The sequence below is a fragment of the Camelus bactrianus genome, chromosome 14, assembly GCF_048773025.1.
Source record: "Camelus bactrianus isolate YW-2024 breed Bactrian camel chromosome 14, ASM4877302v1, whole genome shotgun sequence".
NCBI classification, from domain to species: Eukaryota; Metazoa; Chordata; class Mammalia; order Artiodactyla; family Camelidae; genus Camelus; species Camelus bactrianus.
This window is the reverse complement of record NC_133552.1, coordinates 20,436,207-20,458,584: the sequence shown is the minus strand read 5'-3', so window position 1 is coordinate 20,458,584 and position 22,378 is coordinate 20,436,207. Positions and strand designations below refer to the sequence as shown.

Below are 22,378 nucleotides of genomic sequence, written 5' to 3'. Positions count from 1 at the left end.
AATGGTTGTGCCTTTATCTACAAGTATGTTAACAGGAATCTTTAAATACATAATGGGTCGTGTATAGACTTTTATAAAGCAGAGTCATACAGTTCTCACACATCCCCTGTAGACACCAGTTATAACTAAGCATTTTTAGCCAGAATAATAATAAAATAAGATTAACTAATTACCTTAGTTGAGAGTCCCAAATCTGGAACATATTAAAATATATAGTGTTAGTTTTTAAAGTGCAAATTGATGTCAAAACTTAACATGAAAATGAAAATGAATGTAAAGGATCATTTCATCCAACATATTTGTGTGGCTTCTGGTATCCTTGGCGGGCAGCGATATTTACTGAATAGCTACCGATTAATATATTATGCCAGCTTCTCTAGGTGACATCTGCCCTCTAGAAGCTTTAATTTTATTTGCCACAAATAAGCATACTTTCAAGGAAAAGACCATATGTGTGTATAAATATATTTGCATTTGTTATATACATGTACATACAAATGTATATAAACATACAAATGTACACAATGAGTGAAGCAAATATTTGCAGAATGAAAAACAAGCTCACACGTGAAAGTCAAAGTTAGACTGATAGGACCTGGCTGGGGCAAAAATAAGAGTTGAAAAAGTGATGATTCAGAATTATTTTAGTGAACTTTAGCTTTTCTATGGGACTTTTTTGTTCTGTTTAGCTTTTCATGGGACTTTTTTGTTCTGTTTTTCTTTTTAATGCAGATTGCATTCTTCTAATAGAAACTTTTCTTTCAGAAATTTGTATTGACACAGTCCGTTTTAACTCTTTTGGTTCTAAAACAGGTTGTGGGGCAGTGGGAAAGAAAAGTAATTTTACAGAAGGAGCCTTCAGTAGACCAAAGCCGAACCAGGGAATGAGCTGCCCCGGTTCTCTGTGGTTGTAGCTGTTAGAAGGCACGAACCCTCCAGAGGAAAGTGTCTAAAGCTGGGTGAAGGGTTCCCTACTCCTTAGATAACCCTACCCATTCCCGTTGCTTCAAATACTGTCTAGGAATGTATCAGTGGTTCACAAGGTTATATCTCCAGCCCTGACCTCATTTGTAAAATTAAAATTGTATCACCAACTCTACTCGATCCTTGGCTGTCACACAGGGATGTCCATCTTAACATGTCCAAAAACAAACTTTTGCCCCCCTGTTCTAACCCCATCCTGCCCCTCCTTCGGGGCTCTACATCTTAGTAACTCAGGTACCCAAGCCAAAGAAACCTGAGGTCGTATTTAGCACCTTCCTCTTCCTTATCCTTTTCCCCCTAACTTGTTAAATCCATCAAAAAGTCAGTTCAGTTTTAATCTCCATCCATTTCTTTTTCTCCTTTCCACAGTCCTTGTTCCTATGTAAAGTCAGTCGCTTCCTAACTGGCCTTCCCATCGCTACGCTTGCCCTCCCTAGTCCGTTATCCACATTGCAGCCAGAGTGATATTTTAGCATCACTTATATCACTTTTCTGCTTGAAACAGTGGGTCCCCATTTGAGTTCAATAAAGACTCAAATCTATGGGACACCTACAAGGTTCTGCCTGTGTATTCAGCCTGCTGTGGAGTCACTGGCCCTTGCTGGGCTATATATACCCTTTCCATCCTGGTTTTATATCATTTGCTTAAAAATACTAACCTCTCTCACCTTAGGGGTGTAACCCTCCTAGGGTGTGCTTCTCCCTCCCCATCAGCTGGTTAACTCCTGCTCAGATCTTGGCTCGTGTTCCTTCCTTATCACCAAAACAACTAGAGATTGCAATGTGACAGTCTAAAGGTGGGAAAGGGAAAATGTTTCCAGTGTGCTTTAACAGACAAGTAAACTGGTTGCATTATTCTCCGTCCTGGAAGGCAGTAGGAACAAGAGAGGGATACCAAAGAAAAGGGTAAAGACATGGGAGTTCTGTATGTTTGGTTTTTCATTTTCTCCATTTGGAAAATTGTATATACAAAAGGATTTGCAAAATCAAACCATTTGTCCAAAGAAAGAAAAAGCCAATACTAAAGAATGTGATAAAAATAAGAAATATGTAACAAATGTCATGGCATAACTTTATCACAGCCTAACTCCTGGACGACATGGAAATAGTGAACTCACACTGAAGAAAATATAGCTAAGAAGTTAGTGTAACTCTAGGGAAAACATTTGTCTCATAACACTAAAATAGGAATTCTGAGTAGAGTCTACGTCCTTCAAAGAAGTTTTTATTCTTAAGGATACAGTGTACATATGGCTTAAACTAAAATATTTCACATTAAATAAATGTCTTAATCAGATAGCTGTGTTATCACAAAGGATAAAGAATACTTATATATTCCACTCATATCAAAGAATCTAAGCACCACTGTAAATGCATTTACATTTTTATTTTTCTCTAGTATTATTTTAAGATTGCTATTTTAGCACACCCTTGGGAAATGTATAGTTGCCTTAAGACTGTGGATGACCTGGTGTCGTACGAGCAGATATTTTTCAGGATCATTTAAGTATTGTAAAAACGTTACTCTGAGATTATCTCAAGAAATAAATTATCTCAGAAAAGAGCACTGGCTATGGAAAGAGTATTTTCCAGAAGGATTCAAAATCATCAGTAGCATTGCTGGTGCAGAATTCAAAGAGCTCATAAGGTATATGGCGGAGAGAGAGAGTGGAGTGTGTGTGTGTGTGTATCTTTTCAGACAGATAATCTTGTGGTACCTTTTATTTTCTAGGCTGCTTTACTAATTTTCAAATTTATCGCACTCTGTTTTGTGAAGAAATTATTTGACTTCACGTATTTAGCAAACTGATTATGCCCATTATGCTTAAAGAAGCTTTACTGAGTAGAAGCCTTCACCCTCTCTTTTAGTTTTCTGGACAGTGACTATGCCGGCTCTCTTGGTTGCATCTCATTCATTCCTGCAACAAGTATTTGCCGAGGACCTGCTCCGTGCTGGACGCTCAGCGGTCACCATCCATTTCCGAAAATTAAATATTGGCTTCTTGGTTTTTTTCTAGGAAGATAATTCTTTAAGGAACAAGAAGAGTTCTAAGGGAAAAGGAACCAAACATGCTTTAAGGAAAAGCATCAGCCCACAGACACCTATGTTTAATTTTTTACACTTACCCATTGCAAATTATAAAGAAAATTTAAATATTTCACCCAAATCGAAGATGCTAAATGCAAGTGCAAATGCATTTCCTTCCCAAATTTAAGTCATAGTCCCTGGTGTCTTCCTTTAGGATTAGGCCTCACTTGTAAGTTTAATATTTTAGCAAGAGAATGTTTAGTTGTTTTAAGACTAATTGTGGATGCCCTGGTGTCACATGTCACTTTTCTCAGAGATCCCAAAAGGCTCTGTGATTTTTTTTTTACAACAACAACAAAAAAAAAGAATAAAAAGGAGAGAGTAATCTTGACTCTTAAAGAACTGCCAGCATATATAATTTATGAAAGTGTTGTATTTAAGAGTTTGTGTAAGATGTAATTCTTTACTGGTTGGTAATTTTTTAATGTCGGGCATTGAATATAAACTAAAATGAACTAAACACGATTATTTGCTAGTTAAATATTTAATCCTCAGTTTTCTCTTGTCAATAAACTTCTTTGTCTTTCTTTTCTCCTTCTTTCTCCTTCTTTCTCCCTTCCTTCCTTCCTTCCTTCCTTCCTTCCTTCCTTCCTTCCTTCCTTCCTTTCTTTCTTTCTTTTTCTTTCTTTCTTTCTTTCTTTCTTTCTTTCTTTCTTTCTTTCTTTCTTTCTTTCTTTCTTTTTTTAGGACCTGGGGATACCGAAGGTGGGTCATATGAAGCGAATTCTCCAGGGAATTAAAGAGCTTGGAAGGAGTACTCCCCAGTCTGAGGTGTAATCAAATTGGTGCTATTCCTTGGAAGGGAAGTAATCGCTACTTAATACAAAGTTCTCGGAAGCACTTTGGCTGTTCTTGCAGTTTTCTGCCTAGATGAGTAAGCACCGCTGAGGCACCTCTAGGGCTTGACATTTTGCCGTGGGCGAAAGTTTTGATTTGCGGTATTAGAAAAAATTTTTTGTGCCAAAAAATACATTCCACGAAGCCATTTTCTTATTGTGCAAACCTGACGCGTTCAAGTATGCTCAGAGTAGTAAAAAGGTAGGAGGAATCTGAAGACAGTTGCGTTGTCTAAGAGATGGAATTGTAGAATGTTTACTTTCCTTTAACGTGGCCAGATGGAACGTTCTTATTGTGCAACCACGTAACTATGTGGTTAAAAGTACTTAGATTTCATTATTGGAGGCGTTGGCTTCCTCCTAAAATCATTGGCTAGAAGACTAAGATGTACATTAAATTGTGATTTGAATTGGTATCACCTCAGATTCCTAACGCTCAGTGGTCAAAGAATATGGTGAAAACCCCTCAAATACTACAAATGAATGCAAATCTTAATGCACGATGTTCCTGCCTGAATTGTCTTTCTGGTTTTTGCATGTCACATTTAACATGGTAATACTTAGCTTTAATGTCAGTTTTAATGGAATTTAATTTATTACTACCTAAGTACCTTTTTGTTGGTTAAAGGCACTTTTCTGTTCTTTGATGTGGAATTTTGCATCAACATTCTATATCTAAGAATTTGTAAACATGTGTCTGTGCCCTAATCAACAAATGATTTACATATTATGCAAGCTAATTTTATATCAACAGATCATAAACAGTAGGTGTGCACATTAAGAAAATTCTCTGGATATTTTCATAAAATTATATGCTCTGTTGCCTAACAAAAATTATTGTAGCTCTCCAAACCAAAATTCCCACATTTCGTTTTTATTTTCATTTCAGTTTAATAATTCTTTAATACTCTGTTTGCATTTATAATATAGTAGACTGTTAACATCCAGAAATTTCCCCAAGGTCTCAACTGGAATTTGTTTACTGATTGGTCCCCAAGACTCGCCCACTTAGAAAAGTGACTCCTGATACAAACTTCCCAACAAGAGGTTTTAATTTTTTCTTAAGGGCTTTCCATTATTATTATCTCACTTAATTCTTGTGTCTTATCAGGGAGATATTATTTTCCTTTTGCTAAACCACTACATTTCAGTGTAGCTCATTAGAACTTAACATTACAATGATCAAAATCTTTGAAAGCCAAAGGCATACGTATCAAAAAGTCACAAAAATATCCTTCAATAAACTTTTAGACATTCTATGCCAAAAAACTAATTATAACATTTGAAAATCTTCTATAGATGTAAAGTAAACCAGATACTGACCCAGTGGTGACAATTTCCATAACGTAGCCTTCTAGGTAGGTGCTCAATAGATACACATACGCACGTATATACATGTACACATATATGTGTATATACACTTCTATGTACATTCACACTTGCAAACCTGTAATCTGACATATACTCTCACTGATATTTTCCAGACATTTATTTACCAAAGGCTTAAAGAGAAATATTGATGGGAAAACATTTAAAACGAACTATTGTCAGACATATAATTTAATTATATCAAAAGGGTTTAAATAGTTGACACTTTATTCTGACTTATAACTTGGCTATTTACTAGTAAAATCAGAAAATTGGGATCTCTTAGAAATAAATGAACTTGATGGGTTCCTGACCAAGTGTGTCTGACCATATATTTTACCTGTCTAAATTGTGAATAAATGAAAATTTTCCAAAGGGAATTATATCAAGGAGTTTAAAAGAGCAAAAGGCTACTCCCGTAATAATTTTAATGTTATCCACACCTATGGAATCAAAGGTATTTCTTCTCCAGTCCCTTTTTAGCCCCCGCCCCCACCACCGCAAAATGTCCTGTGCTTTCAGGCACTTCCCTATTGAGATCAAAATAGGGGGCACCAGGAGCTCAGAACTCTGCTGAGATCACCAACCCCTGACCAGCGCTACCAAAAAAAAAAAGGAAAGGTGAAGGCAAGGAACCCTAGGAAAGAATGAATTAATAAGAAATCTTTATTGATTTTCACTGCCCCAAAATACCCCTTTGCCAATAGGAAAGATTCTCAAGTTATCACATGTTTCAGAATTTAAGAGTGAGATATAAATGATAGAATTTTTAAATTTGATGTTGATTTTTCTCTCCTAAGTAACCTGTCATATATATGCTAAACCTTAGCTAAGGGGATCCTTAGCTAAGATTTTCCTGCAAAATGGCTTTTGGATGAGGAAAATTCTTTAAAATCACAATTTTGAGATTTTTTTGGTTAAATGAAAGCATCTTTCCCTGTAGCTTTGTCTGTGAATGGCTGTGTAGGACCCACATGACCTCACTCACACCTGTGTGCCAGGACGGTGCCCTCGGAGCCTGGTAGGCCACTGTCAGCCTCACGGAGGAGCCAGCTTCTTACACTGGATGGGACTACCACGAAAGTGAGAGGGGCCTCCCCATGGGACTGGATCACAGCTCTGGGGAGCGCAGGTGGGGCCTCTGTGCCTTGATCCACATGTAAGCTGAGGTGAGAAGCTCAGTCCGGTCCAGCTAGCCAGCTGCAATTGCTCCTCGTTCCCCCACCAGGCTGTCCCACACGTGGATCATTTGGGAGGGCTGGAGGGGAGTCACAGCCACATCCACTTTCTTTCATTTTTCTTTCCCTGCTCATTCTCCTGAGGAAGAACTTGCTTTTCAAGAGAGAGGGGAACAGGGTCAGACCTAAATAAAATTTTGGCATGCTCAGTTTTTCTCTTCTGTGTCTTTCCACCTCACTTTCTGAGTTTCTTTCTCACCTCCTGGCTTCCCGTTTTTCCACCTGCCCAAGACATTGATGGTTGCTCAAATTCTCACTGCCAGGTACCATCCTTTCCTCATCCACTGTCCCACTAGAAAATGACTCTTTTTCTGTCTCCTTACCTTAGCCCCCTTTGTGGGTCATCTCGCCAAGTATTAGGAAGAAAACAATGTAAATAAACTAAGTTTACAGTTTGCATTTTATAAAAGGACACTTGCCAATCTAAATGAATGAAAGGATTAAATAATTTGGGGACCAGGACATATATTGCTCTAGCTGAGGGAAGAGGTGATCCATGAATGTCTAGATCTGTGCTGTCCTAGGTTGTAGCCACTAGCTACATGTGGCTCTTTAAATTTAAACTAATTGCGGGGAGGGTATAGCTTAGTGGTAAAGCACGTGCTTAGCATGCATGAGGTCATGGGTTTGAATCCCAGTACCTCTTAAATTAAAAATAAATAAAGAAGTAAACCTAACTACCTCCCCCCACAAAAAAAAAAAAAAAAGAAAGAAAAAGAAAAAAAATAAATTTAAATTAATTTAATTAGAAATTTAGTTTCTCTGTTGCACTAGCCATATTTCAAGTGCTCAATAACAGTGTTGAATATTTCCATCACTGCAAAAATTCTCCTGAATAGCACTGCTGACATCATTGCTACTCAAAAAAATGCGGTCCATGATCGAGCAGCATCCGTATCACCTGGGAGCTTATAGAAATAAATGCAGAATCTTAGTCCACTCCAGACCTGTTGAGTCAAAAATCTTCCTTTTAATAAGATTCATCAGGTCATTAGCACTGGCATCAGTATATTTTATCTCACCTAGATAGGAGAGATCTGAGGTCTTCAGAGGTCCTCAGAATAGCATACTCCACAACCGTTTCCTATCCCTTCTCCAGCTGACCCCAGAAATAAGCCGACATTCACTCATCACCCAGCTGAGTTTTCTTCTTAATCTTTTTTTCCTAATTCTGGTTCTAGATGAGCCTTCCCTACCCAGTATGTATTTTGGTAGCTAAGGTGGAACATGGGAGATTGACTGTCATAGCTTGGCCTCTCTCCAGCCCCTCACCTCATGTCTAAGTCACTTACAACCTGCATTTGCTCACTTTGTTGCCCATGTGACATTCTCATTTGTTCACAACTTAAGTCAGAGGGAGCATTTCAGAAGAGTATGTACTGAGATAAGTAAAGACCGGGTCAGTCTCCAACAACTTGCACTTTTCACTTCCTCTTATCAGTAGGTGATCCTGTTGACATGGCTCATGCTTGAGGACACACGGCAGCACAATGTAAAATGAATCATTAGGCGTGAAAAAAAAAAAAGAGAGAGAGACCCAAGATGATTAGAAGTAAAGTGAATGTGTCATTAAAGCCCTCTAAGGGGGCATGTTTTGCTAGACTAAAACCTGGCTTTCTTATTATGCTAACTTATCCTGATTTTCTGATAGTTAATAATTCCCTAAAGTAGTGCCTGAAAAATAATATATTTTTGACCCTCAAGACATAAATTATTTAATTTATGGTAAGGTCTTTTCCCAATGACAGATGGTCAATAATCCTTAATTTTTACATAGTGATATAATTTACCAAAACTTTACTGCCTAGAGATTCTTTAGCCAATTTTAAATTAATAAAGAACCCACTACTTTAGTCTCCATAGTAGTTATTTTTAAAAGGAATTGAGGAAGGAAATATTCATGCAAAGCTATGACTTAAAAAATTAGAGTGGAAACCTCTCTACATCATTTCTAAAGTAAATTATCTGTTATCTCTGGGTTGACAAGATAGTGGACTTTTATATTGTACAGATGTGAATTCTTTACCGATGTCACTTTTCACTAAGCTATAAAAACATTACATTTCGCAACCTTGACACCTAGGATCTCCCCTGCTCCCTCCCCCTCAAGTGAACTTATCTTGCATTTTTCAGATGCAAACTGGATAAAAGCGGTGGGGCTAGAGATTGATGGTAAAGTGGCAGTTTTAAAACACCTAGTTCTTTAAATTAGCTGAAAAGAGTGAGAAGGGACAATTCCTCAGCATTAACCATTGGTCAGTGGAATAGCTTCCTGAGTGGTGTCCAGGGCTTGGCTGCCAGGCCACTCCTCTCACTGGCCCACACCAAGTGCATGGGGCTTGGGACTTGTCTGTCTGCAATGTCATCTCCCCAGTGACTCTTGGTGAGCAATCCCTGTGTCAGATGGCTAATATCTTGCCTTTGCAATAGGATGCCTTCCTAAAGAAACAAGTAAAACTTTAAAGAGGCAATGATTATTGGTTTTGATCATCCACAAAACGTTAATTTTTCTCGTTACTGTTTTCTCTTTATTTTCTCCAAATTTCGTTTAAAGACACTTCTCGTAGAATTTAAAAAACTGTAAAGGTTTATCATTACAGAGAAGAGCGATAAAAGACAGCTGGACTGTACCCATTTGTACACTTCTTTCTGTTATTTTCAGGAAAGGAAGTTTAACAGAGTAACTGAGACTGCATTGAACTCAGTAACGATGTCTAAGGAAAAACCCCATTATTACTAATATAGGTGAACAGGTTAATTCCTTTTATGTAGTTAAGATTCTACTTACATATATTTATATCCTCTTTCTTTAAATTTTATGCACTTCCAAGTTTTAGTTGGAAAATAGAAACCAAACCACTACTTAAAAATCGTAAAAACGCCACATAAAATATTTCATGTTATCTGCAAGTTATTCATTGTATAGGAATTTATGAAATAGTCTGGTTATTTCATAGAACTGCATTTCAAGAGTAAATTAACCAAACCTAAAGGAACATAGGGTTACTTTTTAAATAGATTAAAATAAATTTCATACTCAGTTGATAATGCCATTGAAGTAGGTAATACAGTTAAGATATACAAGCTAAAAAGGAAAATGAATATATTTTGTGGTCCTTCCTGTTTGATTGCACTGTTGTTTACCACAGCTTAGCCATATCTATTTCTGTATTCTAAGTATTAAGCTGATATGTAGCTAAAGAGTTCCTACAGTTCTGGTAACTGGTAACTAGTGCTGTGAAAGGTTTTGGTGTTGTAACATTCCCAGTTTTGTGAGTTATATATTGTATATTGAAGATGACTAATAAATGGGAGTAATATATTTATCTAGAGCTGGGAAAATATGATAATTATTTTCAGATCTTCAAGTAAGTTGTATTGAATTTTTTCTTCCTCTTAGGTGAGATGAAAGACTCACTTTTACGTTAAAATGTCTATTTATACAACAAGTTTCTCCTTTTACTGGTTTTATTAATTTTCATATTAAAATCTTTCTTATCTTTTTATATTAAGAGAATTATCATGCTGGTGACTCAAACTGCCAAGATGTATTTTAGTTTGCAGGGCTTTTGGCAGACAAAATATTTAATAACCAACCAGCTTTGTATATTTTGTGGCTTTGGGAGCAAGAATTTTACCTTTGAATCTCTATGCGAGGCAGTGCTGATATCAGCAAAGTCAAAACAGACAGTATTATACATAATCATCAGTAGAAGGTTTTTACACGTTGTATAAATCAGTGCATTTATTTATTATGTGGTGAAATTTAACCTTTATACAAAATGCAATTCTAGCTCTTTTCTTTGTTATTGCTGTTGCTTAGAATGTAATAGCTCTGTCAGTGATTTACTTGTGTACTTGAAGTACTCGTTTCTGTCAAACAGATGCCCAATTTTTTTCCTTGTAAAATATGGTATTTTTTTCTACCATCAGAGATAACTGAAAAATAATAGGCATTTGGTTAAAAAATAATTTTCCTGTTTAAAGTAAATATGGAAAAAGGCATAAAGCCAAAATGAAATCACCAATATTAAGAATTCAATGTAGCCAAGGGATTCATCATGCTATATTTTGTCTCTATATATTTTATCTTCAACTCAGAGCTTCTTTTCTGTGGTAAACTTTCAATTTTTGTTGTAAAAGAGAGCTCAGTGGTTATATTGCCAATATGACATTCAAATGAACATGACGAATCTTGACCCCCTCCTCCCTAAATATCCCATATCTGCAGCTCTAAATTTCAGAGTGTATATTCTTAACAGGTTTGCACTTGACTCTGGGCTGCGTTAGTCATAATAACCACGAGGGATAATGGTTCATTTCTGTCAGTTAAGTCAATGGGATTTTATTTGAGTTTTGAATTACTTCTATTTTCAAATAGTCTCTACTCAACTGTTTAAAAAAACCCAAAGTTTAAAATTTAATGGTGCAACATACCACACAGAATGAAATCACATTTTCAAGGCAGAAAAATAACTGTTCTGATTTAACATCAGGCCGTATCGTATACCAAAGAAATCACTTTAACAAGCCCGAAATCCAACGGTTTCATTGTCTTACAGTGTGAGCAGTAGATGAATTGTAAACTATTTAAGAGCTGTAGTAGAAGATGAAGAATTAATTGACTATCATTTTAAAGACAGAGTTTTATATTAATTTTACTGTTGCACAAGCAATTATCGAAGGCAGGCAAAAAGAAAATATATGAGAAACATTAAATGGGAATTAAAGGGAAATGGAGCTTGGTAATTTGGGAAAGGTTTGGAAATGAAGAGGTTGAACGTAGACATCTTACATCCTGGAAATGCAAAACGTGTGAGATGCATCATGAGCACATACCACAGAAACAAAAAAATGCCGCACAGGTAAAGTCTTTTCAAAATAGCTAGTGAGTGGAGGAGGGTGTAGCTCAAGCGCATGCCTGGTATGCACAAGGTCCTGGGTTCAATCCCCAGTACCTCCTCTAAATATAAATAAATAAACCTAGTTACCTCCTTAACCAGTGAGTTTAGGGAGCCCATTCTACTGTTGAAATCTAGAAGTTAGTTAAGCAGGTAGTAAGGATGACCTGATCATTTGTGTTCATTACACAAGGTCTGTAGTCTGTCAACTTAGTGAGTGACACGGACAGAAAGTCTGAAGGGCTTGGCGAGCTCCCGGAGAACGCTGGTAAATGTCGATCAGACCAGACCATACAGCGTAAAGAGATTTTCATGAACCTTCTAAGCCTTGAAATTTGTTAGCAATGATTCCTTTCATTTGAAACAGCAAAAGTATTAAAATGTACAATATTATAAACAGCTGAACTCTGTGATGCTGGAGATGGGAGTAAGGTTTAGGTTAATTGGGTTCCACCGCTGACTTTGGCACTGACTCATGTCCTTTCTATGAGCTATATGTTTTAGTGCCTCGGTTTCCCTAATTAGAAATGGCACACAGTGTTACCAGTTATATGTACTTGGTCGTTTTCCTCGTACCAAAGGAACTGTAAAGTGTGAATCATACCTAAATTTACTGCTTCTTTCCTATTGTCGTTTTAGATAGAAAGAAAGGCTTCCCAGACTATAGCATGAAAATTGAAAGTCCAAATTAGCACCCCTCGATGTTCATCTTAAAAATGAGACTAAAGTCACATTAGTACTGTCTGCACCAGAGTAGGTTATGGCCATCTTTATCTGTGTACTGCAGTTTCGTGTTATTTGTTTCAGGACAGATGAAAAACTCCCTTCTAAGAATTGCAGAAATTTACAGTAATTTAAGTTTTTTACACTATTCCCCAGACAAGCGTTTTATAACAGTAAAACATATATATATAATTGAATATATACAATAAAAAATATATATTTTAATCAAGACCTTCACGTCTTTTCTGAAATTAACAACCCAAAGAGGAATATGTCTCTTTAAATCAACATTTTAAAAAAAGGAATACCGGACTCCCTTACCTTGTTTCCCCCTGTGACGTTACTTACTCTCTGTACTAAGTGAATTCTGAATGGTTCCCTTGTTGTTTAAGCTGAAGCATGGATCTCTAGCTACGTTCTCTGGCTGTGGAATGGTACTCTCCCATGCAAAGTATCTTCAAAACTTCCTGTAAAGAAACAAAACTAGAAAATGTCTTAATTATTACCATAATGGAAATCCGAGTACAATTACGGAAAAGAAATTAGAATAACCTAGTTAAAATTATTAAATGTAGATGAGGGTAAATGAATATTGACTTTACCTGACATTTGAATTCAGTCACTAGCTGATCCTTGACTTAAAAATTTCTTTGCTCCATCTGGTATTTATTACAGCTTAATCTGATAAATTAGAGCTCCTGCTGCATTTACCCCCAAAAAGTTGGAATTGCAAGAGGGTGTAAGCTGCATGACATGAGGGAAGATACTGAATCAGAACTCATAAACGTGTATTTTGATCTGTCTTAATGATACAACTTAGTTTTCATGATGACAGCTCTAAATGATGATCCCAGAATGATTTGGTACCGTGACAGGAAGAAATTATTTTTCTGGGAACTTGCTTCCCGCCATGACCTGATATACAGATGACCTTCTTATAATTAAAATTAATTATAATTTTAATTGGAACCTGCCCTGTTTACAGATTTCCACTGTGCAGCAGTTTGTTCATATACATAATGATGCGGATGAAGGAAGTGCAAACTTGAGCAGTTCTTTTGTTTCCTCGCCTCCTTTTATTTGAAAAGCTTTCAGAAAGCTCTTGAAAGATGACACAGTTCTCATAGCAACATTATGTGATTATGTTCTTCTGCCAGGACACTCAGAAGCTAAAATATGGAACAAAACAAGTGCTTAACCTAATCTTGGTTTTGAATTGTATAAGCAAAAGCATTTTCTACATCAGACGGTTTTTTTAGTATTCGTGCAGTTGCGTATTTCATTTTTCGTCCATCTCAAAAATTGAATTGGCGTTTTATGGTCTATTTCTAATTAGCTGCAGTAAAGCAAAGCGACAATTCCATTGCCTCGGTTCAGGCCTTTATCAGTACAAACCTTCACCATTTTTCTCTCCTATGCTTTTGCCGTAGTTTTTCAGCAACTAGTTTTCCTCCCTTCATTCTCCCCTACCTCAAGTCCATCATTCACGTGGTTGACACCGTGGTCTTTCTGAAACACAAATTTGTTTTGTCATCCCTTTGCTAAAGATTCTTAACTAGACGCTCCTTTCTTTACAGCATAGCAACCCAGCTCCTTAGCGGGATGGATAAGGACCTCTGTGACCTTACCTCTTCCCACCCTTTGTAGCATCCTCACCTGTCATTTCTTCTAGAGACCTTTTGTAATCCAGGAATTTGGAACTACTCACAGTTCAGTGCTTTGGCATAATCACATGGCATAGATCAACTCACTCAAGACTCAGTTCAAATTTTACCTTGTGGGACCCTCTACCTGGCTTCCCCAGGTGGAGTTAAGTATTTCTCCCATGCTCCATAGTCTCTTGAAACCTCTATTAAAATAACATTTCAATAATTCAGTATATATATCTGCCTTTCTGCCACTGAATTTTTCTGTCTTTGTAGCCTAGCACATATTAGGACTTTAGTAAATGTTTTTGAATGAATGAAGTTAATATAGAACTCATGTATCTCTGTATTTTTATACTTTCACAAATGGACGCATAGACTTCCCAGAGAGGCCTCATGAGGGGTGTGTGTATTCAGGAACACACAGGCACTCTGTGGAAACCCAACAGAAGAGAGGCAGCAGGGAAGAGCAGTTGCTCCATGAAGGATAATTATTTCTTAGCTGTTAATCAGAAATAGTTACCAAATCTGAATTCTTGTTTCTAAAATTGAGGTTTAGAGGGGAGGGTATAGCTCAGTGGTAGAGGGTGTGCTTAGCTTGCATAAAGTCCTGGGTTCAATCCCCAGTACCTCCACTTTAAAAATAGTAATAATAAAAATAAATAAATATTAAAAAAAAGATAAAATTGAGGTTTATAAAATTTTCACATAACTGCCAAATTCTTATCATTCATAAATATTGCCCTAAAGATGATCTTTCTCTTTTGCAGATAATCAGTTTATACAATCTACATAAAGACATACACTGATTACCTCCACAAAATAATGAGACTTGAGAAAGAATAAAAAACAGTAATGAAGGTGAAATTTTCTGAAAAATAATTTTCAACCAGAGATAGAGACTGAACATGTGTGATTTCAGGTCATTTGTAGTTAATGATTATTTCATTTTTTATTATGCAAATGTAAGAAGACTCATTGGTCATTGTTATCACCCCACATAGAACATAAAGACTAAAAACTATTACCTGAGGGTCTGTTATTCTTTTGTGATTTTTGTAAAGCCTTTCTAACATGTCTCCAAATTATGATAAAGGTTAACACCCAAAGCCCTTTAAAGTTAAATAATTTTAAAAACTAAATGAATCCAAAATGCGTGTAATTAAATTAATGGCTTCTTACTTCACTCACTTATTAGACATTTTTCCACCTGCTCTACCCTTGGCACCTGATTAGTCCTGGAGATAACAAAATAACTCATAGCTCTTGTCTGATAGAGTTCCAGTTCATTTTTATAATTATTTTTCTACAGTCTCTTTAAGAAAGTGGGAGGAGGAGAAAATCAATTATACTTCAATTGAAAAAAAAAAAGAAATTGAGAGGACATGTTTTTAAACCAAGTATTTTTTTTTTTCAGAGAAGTGGTCATCTTCCACCCAAAAAACTACATTCTGTGTCATTAAGAGGTAACCCCGTTTTTATGTCCACAGTTTTTGTATTTTCAGGTCAACCACAAATAATTTTTGACCATTTGTCAAGTACATGTTTCATCAATCTTATAGATCCCAGCTCCGCAACCATAGGTGCTACATGTGAGCCAAGGGACCGATGAATTTGAAGGACACAAGTTAAATTGTGAGTTCATTTTAAGAAGGATAGAGTTCATTTTAAGAAGGCACATATCCTCATTAATACCACAGACACCAACATATACGAAGTATGGGAACCCACAATAGAGGGAAAAAAAGTTATCAAATAATGCTGATGTACTTCAAAGGCTCCATTTGAATGTATTGGTTGATGATTCCACCTCTGATTTTTAACAGGGATTAGGGAGTAATAATATTCAACAGGTAACATACTTATCTAAGCATATAGTAAATATATTACTCATATTTGTGTGGCTCAATGCACTAATATATAGATGAAACAAAACAAAAATATTTGAGTTATAAAAAAATTAACCTCTGAATATTTATTGATGGTTAGACAATAGGGTTCCTTTAAGAGAAGGAAAAAAACTGTCTTGTCAGTAAGTATGAAAAAAAACCTTACTTGTATCTATATTTACATTTTGATAGGCATATTTTGAAGTCACTGTTTCCCATCATTATAAAGTATCAGCCATTGCTAAGCTCTCCAGCAAAAGCAGACTTTTAATTTGATACAGCCTTGCTCTCTGTTCGATGTTGCAAAAGGTCTGCAAGAGAAGGAGGCTCAGAAGGCTGGATACTTGGCCCTTATATTCAGCATATTCATCTTACCTTTCCATAAAGATAATCAGTCATTATTTGCCTCCTATTTATCAAGTTGAAAAACCTAACAGTATAGTTCCTTTTATCCCTTAAGTTGCGAAAGATAGTTGTACTCTGGCCTTTGCCATGTTACTTATACTAAGAATTCGCTACATTTTGGAAGTCTGTTTTGAAACTTGCATCTGAAAGATGCAAGACCGCATCTATCTCTTTATTACACAATGGGCTCTGTTTGCTGCAGAAAAGAGTGAAACTTTAACCTGCTTAGCACACTTGCCAGAGAAATACACCTGACAGAGCGGAGGTGATAACTTTGGCTCTATTTACTTTTAATAATGGTAAGAAAACATGAGTTTTGTTTGTTTACATGCTGTTTACAATGGCATAATTTTTTAAATATTATACAACAATTGAGATATTTATTGCATACTATTTTAAAGATGTTCTATGTGTTTTCACCTTTGGAATATATTGTTACAGTTCCTTATACTGATAATTTGGGTGGCTTTGTTAATGTAGATGGTAATTTTTATGACTACTAAGTGACCAGTTTTCCGTGCCTTTTATTGTGGGATGCATGATTATGTATTTATTGTATGGGAGTCACTGATGCGTGTATTTTTGTACTTTGCCGAGAGTAATGGTTGATCTCGATGTACATGATGAAGAGAGATGCCTTTCCCAAAGGGCACTGCCTTGAGATTGTCCTTCTCAAATAAAAAGAATGCATTTGGACAATGTGTGAAGTTGACATTCTTTCTGATCAGAATCTCATTTTTTAAAATTAAACCTTTTATTTTGAGATAATTGTAGATTCACATATAACTGTAAAAAAAAAAAAACACAGAGAGAGAGAGAATGAGATCCTGCATACCCTTTACCCATTTCCCCCAGTAATGACATCTTACAAACCTGTATATAGCACATGATTGCAACCAGGATATTGACATTGACACATTCAAGATGCCAAAACATTCTCTTATCGCAAGGACCCACAACAGGGATCCCTCATGTTGCCTTTCTATGGCCACACCTACTTGCCCCCCACCTCCACCTCCTCCTTTACCCTGGACAACCATTCATCTATCTCCATTTTCATGACCTTGTCATTTCAAGAACATTATATTAATGGGACCCTGCAGTATGTGGCTTTTTCTTTTTCACTCAGTCTAATTTCCTGGAGGTTCATCCAAATTGTTGCATGTATCAGTAGTTATCAATAGTTTGTTTCTTTTTATTTCCAAGTAATATTCCGTCTGGTGGGGGGATTCTTGATGGTGAAAACATAATTGAGTTTATCCTCAGAGTAATGAGTCCTTGAAGTTCACGAATAAATATTTGTTAAGAACCAAAGGTGGAACAGGTGTTGTTTCCAGTGCGAGTGATCTAGGAAAAGTCCTTTGAGATTACTGTCTAGTGAGGAAGAAAGGTTATTGTAATGTAGAGCATTATGTGCGGTGATGAAACATGCAGCCAAGTACGTGGGAAGCACAGAGGAAAGGACGATGTAGAGGAGGTTCAGGGGCATCTTCCTGAATAGGTGACCTTGAGTTGAGTGTTAAAGCTGTTAGCCAGGCAAAGTATGGGACATGCAGAGGTGACAGTGCAAGGTAAAACAGCAAAACAGCATGGTGGGTACAGCGTGGTGTTGCTGAAGCAAAAAAGGAGTACAATGAGAGAGGTGATGGAACTTGAGCAGGAGAGGACCAATAATGGCATCAGATTTGACCTCCGTGGGTGGAACTGACTTGCAGAAATCTAAGGACAGGGAGAACAGCTGGAAGTTGCTGATGGGGTCTGAGCAATAGATGATGAGGGACTTCTTTAGGGCAGTTTTAGTGGAAATGGAAATGAGGGAACAGATCTGAGAAATACTGAGGGGAAAATACCTGCACTTGGAGACTGGCTGTGGAAGAATGAGGAGGAGAGAAAAACCCCAGGTTTCTACTGAATGAAAAGGAAAGTACTATGGTCAAATTCATATTTGGGCATCACGGGTTTAAGGTGATTGATTGTAGGCTGTTCATAAAATACATGACAATGTTGGAGAGAGGTTTGGGGAGGAAATACAGATCTGGGAGCCTCATCAGGTGGGCTGAAGCCATTAGGATGAAGTTGTCCTGGAAGATCCTCAGGGACTCAGAAAAGGGCCCCCACAGAGCTGGGACTCTGACCTTGGAGGAGGGGTGCTGGTCCAGGAGACCAGTGTGATGGAGCTGGTTCTGGGAGAGCCAGAGGAAGAAGCAGGAGAGTGAGACCGATGGCCCTTCCAGGGTGAGAACTGGTACCCAGGTGACGCTGGCAGCAACAGTGAGCCAAACAAAACAGGAAGAGTGAGCCTTCCCCTCCAGCCTTCCAATTTCCCTCTTGGCACAGCGGGCAGGATGCCAGCTGGTGAGGGAGCAGTGCAATTTGTATTGCAGAACCTCAACCCCAGCATCACAGAGCAGACGATCAAAGTGTGTACTGGGAGCTGAGAGGTAACGGTTCAGTAAGTGGCCAGTTGGTCTAGCAAGGCACTCTTCTGTGAGAACAGCAGTCTTTATCATATTCAGTGGAAAGTGGCTCAAGACGCCGCCCCAGGAGGAATAGTTGAGGGAGTGGATGAGTCTTAGCTTATAAAAGAGAAACTTCAGGGTTGGGGGGAGGGGTAGAGATGGGAGGAGATGAGGCCGGATGTAGAATTGATTCAAATATTTCAAGGACCATCACGGGGAGTTGGACTTGCCTTAGTTCTCTTTAAAATTTTTTAAATATTGTTTACATAATTTTAAAGGTTACTTTCCATTTACAGTTACTACAAAATACTGGCTCTATTCCCCATTGTACATTTCATCCCTGTCCTTATCTTAAACCCAATAGTTTGTATGTCCCCCTCCCCAACCCCTGTTTGCCCCTCCCCCCACAGTTTGTTCTCTGTATTTGTGAATCTGTTTTCTTGTTATATTCACTAGTTGGTTGTATTTCTTAGATTCCACATATGATTAGTATCATACAGTATTTGTCTTTGTCTGTCTGGCTTATTTCACTTAGCATAATGCCTTCCCAGTCCATCCGTGTTGCTGCAAATGGCAAGAATTTGTTCTTTTTTATGGATGAGTAATATTCCTGTGTGTGTGTGTGTGTGTGTGTGCGCGCGTGCGTGTGTGTACCACATCTTCTTTATGCATTCACCTGTTGATGGACAACTATTCTAAATGAGATAAGCAAGTAAAATTGAAAAAAATGCATTGTCCAAAGACATGCTGGGCTGTTTCATTGAATGAGTTCCCCTTTGAGATAAGGGTTCATACAGAGGCTGAGAGAATGTGAACTCCATGTGGAAACAAAGTTTTTTTTAGCAGTGTATCCCAGTGAATGGATCAGTGCTTGGCCCATGGTATGTACAGTATATATTTGGTGACTAAGTTGGAAGTAATTCAAGCATCAGATCACAGGACCAGAACACCTTGGGGTCCCCTTCAGTCCTGCAGTTGGCTATATATAAAGGAAAAATATGCATAGTCCTAACCAAATTAGGAAACAAATGAACCAGAGTTTAAACTCCAAAAAAAGCTTGTTATCCACCATCTTTTTAAAAGCAAATCACTAGTAACCAAAACTTTTATGCATCTCCATGGTTACCCTGAGACACTGCCTGATTCCGAAGGACTTTCTGAATCATCATATTAAATTACTTCCTCTCTAAAATGCAAATTATATTTTATTATATAATAATTCTTTAAAGTAGTTATTTGTTTCTATAGCCATAATCCTTGATTAATCAGATGGCCAATTCCCTAGTCATGGCAGTTAGCTGTTGATAGTCTTTGTCCGTTCAGGCTGCTATAACAAAATACTCTAAGCTGGGTGGATTTTAAACAAATTTATTTCTTACAGTTCTGGAGGCTGGGAAGTCCAAGATTAAGGCATCACTGTGTCTGGAGAGAGCCTGCTTTCTGGTTCACAGAAGGCCATCTTCTCCCTCTGTTCTCATGTGTTGGAAGAGACAAGTGTTCTGGAGTCTCTTAAAGAGCCCTAATCCCATTCATGAGGGCTGTGCTCTCATGACCTGATCACCTCCAAAGTGCCTGCCTCCTAATACCATGAAGGTGTATTGGAGATGAGTATTTCAACAAATATTCAGACCATGGCATAGTGCTAGCAAATTAAATTTTTACCAGGAATTCTAAATAGGGTAGGTGTTGTTATTATTATTATTATTATTATTATTATTATTATTATTATTATTATTATTATTATTATTATTATTATTATTACTACTACTACTATTATTTTAGAAATTAGAATTGTCCCAGTAGGTCAATGATTTGAACCTAATCTTTCCTTCCCTAGCTCTAGCCTTGGCGTTTATCTCCCTTGGTCTTTGTGCCACCACTGGTGCATTCACAGGATGTGACAATCAGTGCTGTGGTTGCTAACATCCTGGAACTTGTCCTATGGTTGGGGTGTGGATTCTAACCACAAGAATGAGAGGCTACAGATGAAAAACTGTAGCCGCCTGTTATTGTATAGTACATCTTAGTTTGAGGCACTATATGCACATTTAATCTTCAGAATAACCCTGTATGTTTAGTATTAGCTGTGTTGGAAATGTCCTCACACCGTCCACACAACTCCAGTTGGTCCTACTTCTGGCGATGACATTTTGGTTAAATGTGGGCATTGGGCATAATCCTTCCTTAAGGGAGTGATGCTGACTTACCAAATGGGAAGCAGCCCCCAGAAGCATGGTGTCAGGAAAAGCACCTTCTCCGCGATCTCTCCCACCCACCTCCCTGCCACCCCAATCCACGCTGCCATGGCACCCTAGCAACTGAGAGAAAGTGACTGAGATCATAAATGGAAGGGATCCAAGATCACATTGTTTAGGTTGTTCTAAGCTTTTTTGACTGCTACTTACAGTGAGAGATACATTTTTCCCAGTAAGCACAAATACATACATAGGTGTGTATACATATAGGTATATATGAGCATAGATACTGATATATCAGCAAGTTTGACGAAACAACACTTAATGCAGAAGCAGTGTGCTTTAAGATTTTATTTTTCTATTTTGTTTTTTAAATTACTGATTACAACCTATTAAAATGATTTTATAACCTGCTAATGGAAGGGTCAGCAAATTTTTTCTGGAAAGAGCCAGATAGCAAATATTTGGGGCTCTGTGAGCCATGTGGTCTCTGTCAGGTCTACTCAACTCTGCCGCTGCAGCAGGGAAGCAGCCGCAGACAGCATGTAAATAATGGTCATGACTGCGTTCCAACAGAATGTTATTTACAAAAACAGACGGCAGCCCATCCTCTGCTCTAACAGGACACAGCCCACAGCCCACAGTTCTACAGTTTTAAAAATGCAGCGCTAGTTCAACAGTTTCCAATGCACAGCTGACTTCCCAAGAATCATCTGGAAAGCATGTTTTAAAATGTCCAGAACCTACCCCAGACCTATGGAACTAGAATCTCTGGGGAAGGAATCAGGGTGCCACTTAGATCACCCTCCCTGGATGATTCTTACCTGTGATCGGGGTTAGGAATCACTGATCTGATCCAACCTCTCTACTCACCTCATCCCCTAGTTTACAGAAAATATACTAAAGCTTGAAAGGCTAAGTGCTGGGCTTCAAGCAATTTTCAACAACTTTAAAGAACCCAGGTCATACACACTAGGGAAGTTAAGTTGGAAATTAATAACGAGAAATCTGCAACAGAGCATAAAACTTACCTCTTATAATTTGTTCAGTATATATCCCTGCAGAAATCCGGCAAAAGTGATAACCAATTAAAGGACAGAAGCCAATGCCCACTAAACTGACAATAATATTAAATATCTTAAGGCTACTATAAATGTTCAGCCCAAAGGCGTGACTATCTAAAAGCTCATTTCTCCATAATGGCAATTTTTCAACCATCAAGAAACACTAATGTGTAACACTGTAATTAGCTTAATTATAATTTGATGAACTCTACAGTTTCAACTGGAAATCAAGTTATTGAAGCATTTCAGCTAATTTGAAAGTGATAATAGCATCTTAGCAATTACATTTTACTTTTTTTTGGCCTGAAGTAATTCTTAAACTTAAAAGTAAAATTCACTCTCTATTTTCATTAAGATAGAAATATTTTAATAGATGGACTTTAATATATTGAAACAATAAGATGTGTAAAAATATACACAAGCAAAATTGAAAATTTGAAACTATGATTAGTGAATTAATTCACTGTAAACTCTGTGAACTTAAATATTAACTTATACTCATTTTTATATCTACTCATTTATTCTGTAGTCTCTAATAACTTTAATTTCAGAGTATTTTAGGTATTAACTAATTTCTTTCC

General features: G+C 37.2%; 1 protein-coding gene across 11 annotated transcripts in view; it reads left to right on the top strand.

Annotated features, from left to right (window-relative positions):
• Positions 1-16,778, top strand: part of DGKH (diacylglycerol kinase eta) — a 160,428-nt gene extending 143,650 nt beyond the window's left edge. For 7 of the 11 annotated variants that reach the window (XM_074378233.1, XM_074378235.1, XM_074378238.1 and 4 more), the window contains one exon: positions 3,761-16,778. In XM_074378233.1, the coding sequence (XP_074234334.1) occupies positions 3,761-3,850 (90 nt within the window). In that variant the 3' untranslated portion in view covers positions 3,851-16,778. Of the gene's footprint in view, positions 1-2,853; positions 3,663-3,760 lie in introns of those variants that run through there. The other 4 variants (XM_074378237.1, XM_074378231.1, XR_012511716.1 and 1 more) reach the window with 3 other exon arrangements.
• Positions 16,779-22,378: the final 5,600 nt, after the last annotated feature.